Source organism: Pteropus vampyrus, unplaced genomic scaffold (assembly GCF_000151845.1).
Source record: "Pteropus vampyrus isolate Shadow unplaced genomic scaffold, Pvam_2.0 Scaffold36, whole genome shotgun sequence".
NCBI classification, from domain to species: domain Eukaryota; kingdom Metazoa; phylum Chordata; class Mammalia; order Chiroptera; family Pteropodidae; genus Pteropus; species Pteropus vampyrus.
This window is the reverse complement of record NW_011888817.1, coordinates 340,581-346,002: the sequence shown is the minus strand read 5'-3', so window position 1 is coordinate 346,002 and position 5,422 is coordinate 340,581. Positions and strand designations below refer to the sequence as shown.

Genomic DNA, 5,422 nt, shown 5'->3' with positions numbered 1-5,422 from the left:
TCTGGCACTCCAGAACACGAGTGTGGCGCGTGACTATGACGGCGTAGATTGCCACACTGTCTAACCGGTGGGCGAAGCCAGTAACAGGCACAGGGCTTTATTTGGATTATTGTGTTGCTTGAGTTCCCACTTCCAAATCTAGGATGCATCGTCGCTGTAACTCAGAGCAGATGTCTCCTCTTGTGCTTTAGATATTGAACTTCAGTCAGAAAATTGAAGTAATTGCAGGAGCAGAATGCTGTGATCATTAATGGGACTGGGAAAGCACTTCTTTTATGTACAAGGCAGTTATTAAAAACGTTCAAGTACCATATAAATAAGGAAATCGATGGGCAGTTCAGGTGAACATTAAGAGTGAGTGCTTTAGCAAAATAGCTTTAGGAAAAATATATTCTTTTTGATTCAGCAAATGTTTATAAACATTTAAATAATAATACAAAGCAGAATATCAGAGATTAGAGTATATCGTTTATCTAATCTTTGTAAAATTGATTTGATATACTAGTATTCATACCTTTAAATAAAACAACTTAAAGAACTATATTTACTTTTTTAGTTATTTTATTGGCTTTAGGCTGTGAGTTTCCCCCTCCATAAACTCAGCTAAAAGTGATGGCTATCTAGTATCAGATGTGCAGATGTCACTGTAGGAACAATCTAGAAGCAGATGGTGCTGACAAATGTCAAGGGCACCAACTCAAAATGTTGACTATGTTCATAAAAATAAATTTGTAATAATCATCAGAATTTTATAACATTCTAGATTTGTTCTACTGTCCCATAATATCATTCTTGAGGGTGATTGGCCTATGCTATGACTAAATAGCATAGCCAAAATGTCTACTTCGTACCTCTCTGATTTTCATAGATGTAGACAGTGAGTGGGCGAATAGATCACTGCAGCAAGATGTCCACATCCGGTCCTCATGGGAATGATTCGGTTCCGTTCAGGAATGTTTTCTGAGCACCCTCCAGGTCCCAAGCCCAGGGCCAGCTCCTAAAGGTAGAGGGCAGGAAAGACTTGACCTGTGGCCTGAAGGTTTGGCCCCGTGGTTCTCAAACTTGACATACAGGAGATGTCTGGAGAGCTTGTTACAGATAGTTTCCTCATCCTCACGCCCAGAGCTTCCTAGAGCTTCCGGCCCAAGAAGCTGTGCTTTTAACAGCTACCCCCTGGGGATTCTGATGCAGTTGATCCAAAGCCTACCCTTTGAAAATCAGTGGTCTAGACTCCAGGCTAAAACAGTGTGGAGGGTTTGAGGGGCCCAGAGTCGGGACATTTAGTTATCCTCGGGGCTCTGGCAGGCTTCCTAGAGGAGGTGACTCTTGAATGATGAATAATGTTTAGCCAGACGAAGATGAGAAGGTCCTTGGCAACAGAGGTTCAGCAGGAGCACAGGTACGGAGGCATAGGCAGTATGCGTGCAGGAGTTCAGTGTTGCTAGAGGGTAGAGTATAAGTTAAGAAGTGATGAGCAATGAGGCTCTGAAGGAGGCAGGCACCAAGTCATTGCGGGTCTGAGTGTTACCTGGAGAGGTGACACTATCTTCAAGGCAAAGGGAGGGCCAGGAGCGAGAAAGAGAGGGAGGCAGACAATGGTGATTCTATCTTCCTGTGTGACTTTAGTCACTATGGTGGTGCTGTCATCATCCTTCTATTTCCAGCCCCTAAGTGAGAAAATTGAGGCTCAGAAAAATTGGGTGAGCCAGAGAGATCATGGCAGAGCTGGCCTCAGGTACCTCTGCCCCCAACGCCCAGGCTATTTCCCAGGCAGCGTTTGTTGAATGAAATGCTGCCTGACTCACAGAGCCCGCTATTTGTCCCATTGCATGTTCCTATTGTACATCCCTCAGCAATTTGAATTTCCCCTCAGGCCTTGAACTTTGCCAAAAGCAACTAGTTTGCAGGCTTGGGGTTTGCGCTGAGTAGTGCTAGCAATTAAAGACCAAGGTATGTCTCCTGCACTTAAGAAGAAATTGTCATAATAAAAGCGATGATAAGAGCAACAAACATATCAGAAAGAGCACAATATGCCAGTGCAGTGTGCGGATTATTTCATTTAACTCTCAAAAAACCCCTGGGAATGAAATACTATCATTATCCCCATTTGTTGGAGGAGGAAACTCAGGTGGGATCAGTAATCTGTGCATAGTCACAAAGTTAGTGTGTGACTCTGTCGATTAGGATAGGCTGTTTTGCTTCAGGAACAAATGACCTCTAAATCTCAGTGACTTACAGCAATGCAGGTGCATTTCTTGGTCATGCTGCATGTCCACTACAGACTGGCTGTGGTTCTAGTCCATGCTGTCTTGGTTTTGGGTCCCAAGCTGACAGAGTAACAACCTCTATCTGGAACATTGCCAGCTTCAGGGCAGTGCAAAGGGAGACTTACCAGCCTCCTGCACTGACTCGAAGATTTTGCTGGAAGTGACACACATCCTTATCACCTACCTTATCACCTACGTTTCATTGGCTAAAGCAAGTTATATGACCATTCAGTTCAACAGGGCAGGGATGTATAATCTTTTGGTAGAGAGGACCAGAGCAGGAAGCACTAACTGAGTATTCGGTGGATGGTGATACACTAGCACCACGGGTTGTGTTTGCGGGTTTGAATCCTGGCCTCAGAACCCACACTCCTACTCGCCATCCGCCTTCTGCTTTGCTAGATGTGTGTGGTTCAGCCTCATCCCACACATCTGATGGCATGAATTTCAGTCAGGGAAAGCCAGGGCCTATGGTGTGCATGGAGATTTTTGTTGTCGGTTTCCACTTCTCTGCAGGGAAGCAACTGAGCAGTGCTGTGCCGTACACCCAGGAGATGCTTAGGACAAAAGTTGGTTAAGACGAGCTGGCAGAGCACCAAAAGGCAGAGCAGATCCCCGAATGCCCAGCTCAGATCCCATTTCTTTTTGATGACTGGAGGAGGAGCTGTTTCTCACCCTCACGTGTAGTGCATGAGGAAAGAGAGGGAAAGGAAATAAGTACTGGTTAGTACCTCCTTGTTCTGCTCACCGAGACGTGGCACCCAGGACCCCCGCACCCAGGCCGCTCTCAGTAATAGTGTGTCGATTGAATGGGTGAAGAAGGAAGGGACTTCACTTTTACAAACCAACTACCTTAAGAAGTAGGTGTTATCATCCCCATTTTACAAAAGGGGAAACTGAGGCTCGGGCAGATCAAGAGCCACCGTTTTAATCACCACTCACGGTGTGCCACTCTGCCACATGCTTGACAGACTTTCTCTTCATTGGTCCCCACAAGCCTTCAGGAGGGAGTTACCATTAGCCCTTAATTTGCCTGTAATATGAGTACGGTAATGAAACTGTTTCTAGGATAAGATAAACCATGTGAACTACAAAGCATGATAGCTGGCATTTAGGAATTCCTCAATAAATATTAACCATTTCTCTTTTATTATTACCATCATCTGCTATCACTCTAAACACTGAGTGAGTTGTCCAAACTCCAACTTCAGTTCAGAGTTCGCACTCGTGACGACCGCCCCAACTGGCCCTCAGTCTCTTGTCCTGCTCTTTGTTGTCCCAAAGCCCTGAGGCCTGGGTGTCCAGCTGATCACGGGGCATTAGTGACACTGTTGAACACTCACAGTGGCCATTCTCAGGATTCTCCTGACTCTAAATGCTTCTCTTCTGCCACATTTTATAGCCTTTAAATTTCAAGTTCGAATGAATTTAGCCAGTGCCCCAAGGCCAAAGTCTCCAGTACAGACATTTCTTTAACCCATCTTTGAAATGATGGAGGTGAGCTCAGAAGGCAGAGGCGGGGGGAAGGGAAGGGAAGAGGAAGATGATGGAGTCTGTGATTCTATTCAGTACTTGTTCTGGGTCCACCTACTAAAAGATATTTTTGTGCTTCTTTCGCTATTATTATTATTATTATTATTATTATTATTATTTCCTTTTGTCTTTTCATCATTCAAATTGCAACCCTGTTAGGATGGATCTGTTGGGTAAGTAGCGCATCCCACACACTGGGATTCCTCAGCTGGGTTTTAGAATGTTTTCAGCTTTTTAAAACCTTGCTCTGTGTGACAGAGTACCCAGCATTGATTCCAGTTTGGGGGTTGGGGAGGCAGGAAGGTCTCAAAGGTCCCAGGCACAGCCGGCCCTAAAGACCATCCTCTTCTCCTCCAGAACGGCAGAGGCATCCCGGAAGAAGAAAGAAAACCGGAGGAAATGGAAGCGTTATCTTTTGATAGGCCTGGCGACTGTTGGAGGCGGGACAGTAATCGGTAAGGGCAGCTCCAGGTGAGACTTTGGTGGCGCATGGGCCAGTGCAGTACGGAATGAGGGATGACACCAGGCTGGGAGCAAGAGTGGAGAGTGCAGAGGATCAGTGGGATGTGGCCCCAGGCACATAGTAGGTGCTTTGTCAGCAGTGTGTCCATTAATATTGTTAGCAGCCTCCATGGGAGGTGGTGGGAAGCTGATAGGGGAAGAACCCAGCAGGCCACGTCCCCACTCCCGCCTTTACCCACCATGGGCTGTTTTCCTTACAGGAGTGACTGGGGGTCTCGCTGCCCCTCTTGTGGCTGCTGGAGCTGCGACAATCATTGGCAGTGCTGGGGCAGCAGCCCTGGGCTCGGTGGCTGGCATAGCTGTCATGACCTCGCTGTTCGGTGCAGCTGGGGCTGGCCTGACAGGTAAGGCTCAAAAGCAGTGGTGGGCTATAAGGGATTTTCAGCCAGGGTGGCCCAGCTCCTAAAAGGCACGCTCTGATTCCCCCCAGTGATGGCTCCCCAGAAGATAGAGGAGGATGCTTTTCTCATGCTGAGTCCCGTCCCTGCCAGAACCTGCAGCAGGCTTCACAGAGAACTGGGCAGTAGCTTGGCATGAGTTGAGATGAGGGCTGAGCGTGAGAAGCTGCACCTTGTGTAGACTTCCTGAGAACGGTCTAATTGGACCCGCTTGTCACCATTTAGGAAGTTTCCAGACAAGCTGCCTCAGAGACAAAAGGGCTCCCTCATGTAAGACAGCACATGGCAACCCTTCATTTACCAGCATCACCTGGGAGAGCTTCTCCAAATCCTATGTGTCGACAGCCCCCCAATCCCACACAGAGATTCCTGTTCCACATCTCATGTGGGCACGTCACTTCCCGCATTGAGAATCTTGGTCAGTTCGATCCACTTTTACTGAGAGGAGTGTGTTGTACCCCTGAAGTTTGTGGACAGGAAAAATGACATAGAACCTATGGAGTTGGGACGGAGCAGTGGTTGTGAGTCTGGGCTCTGAGTTCCAGCCCCAGCTCTGCCCCTCGGGGGCTGGCCAGCCTCCAGAAGCCTCGTACCCTCATCTGTAATCAGAGACGATAATGGCACCTAACTTAACAAACTAAAATACGAGACATTTGTCCAGGGGCAGGGCACGCAGTCAGGGCTCATTGTGTGAGTGTGTGA

At 47.4% G+C, this 5,422-nt stretch overlaps 1 protein-coding gene across 1 annotated transcript in view; it reads left to right on the top strand.

The window, feature by feature from the left end:
* TMCO4 (transmembrane and coiled-coil domains 4) overlaps positions 1-5,422 on the top strand; it is an 84,944-nt gene that overhangs the window by 28,621 nt on the left and 50,901 nt on the right. The window contains exons 9-10 of the mRNA XM_023529392.1: positions 4,158-4,255; positions 4,523-4,666. Of these exons, the coding sequence (XP_023385160.1) occupies positions 4,158-4,255; positions 4,523-4,666 (242 nt within the window). The remainder of the gene's footprint in view (positions 1-4,157; positions 4,256-4,522; positions 4,667-5,422) is intronic.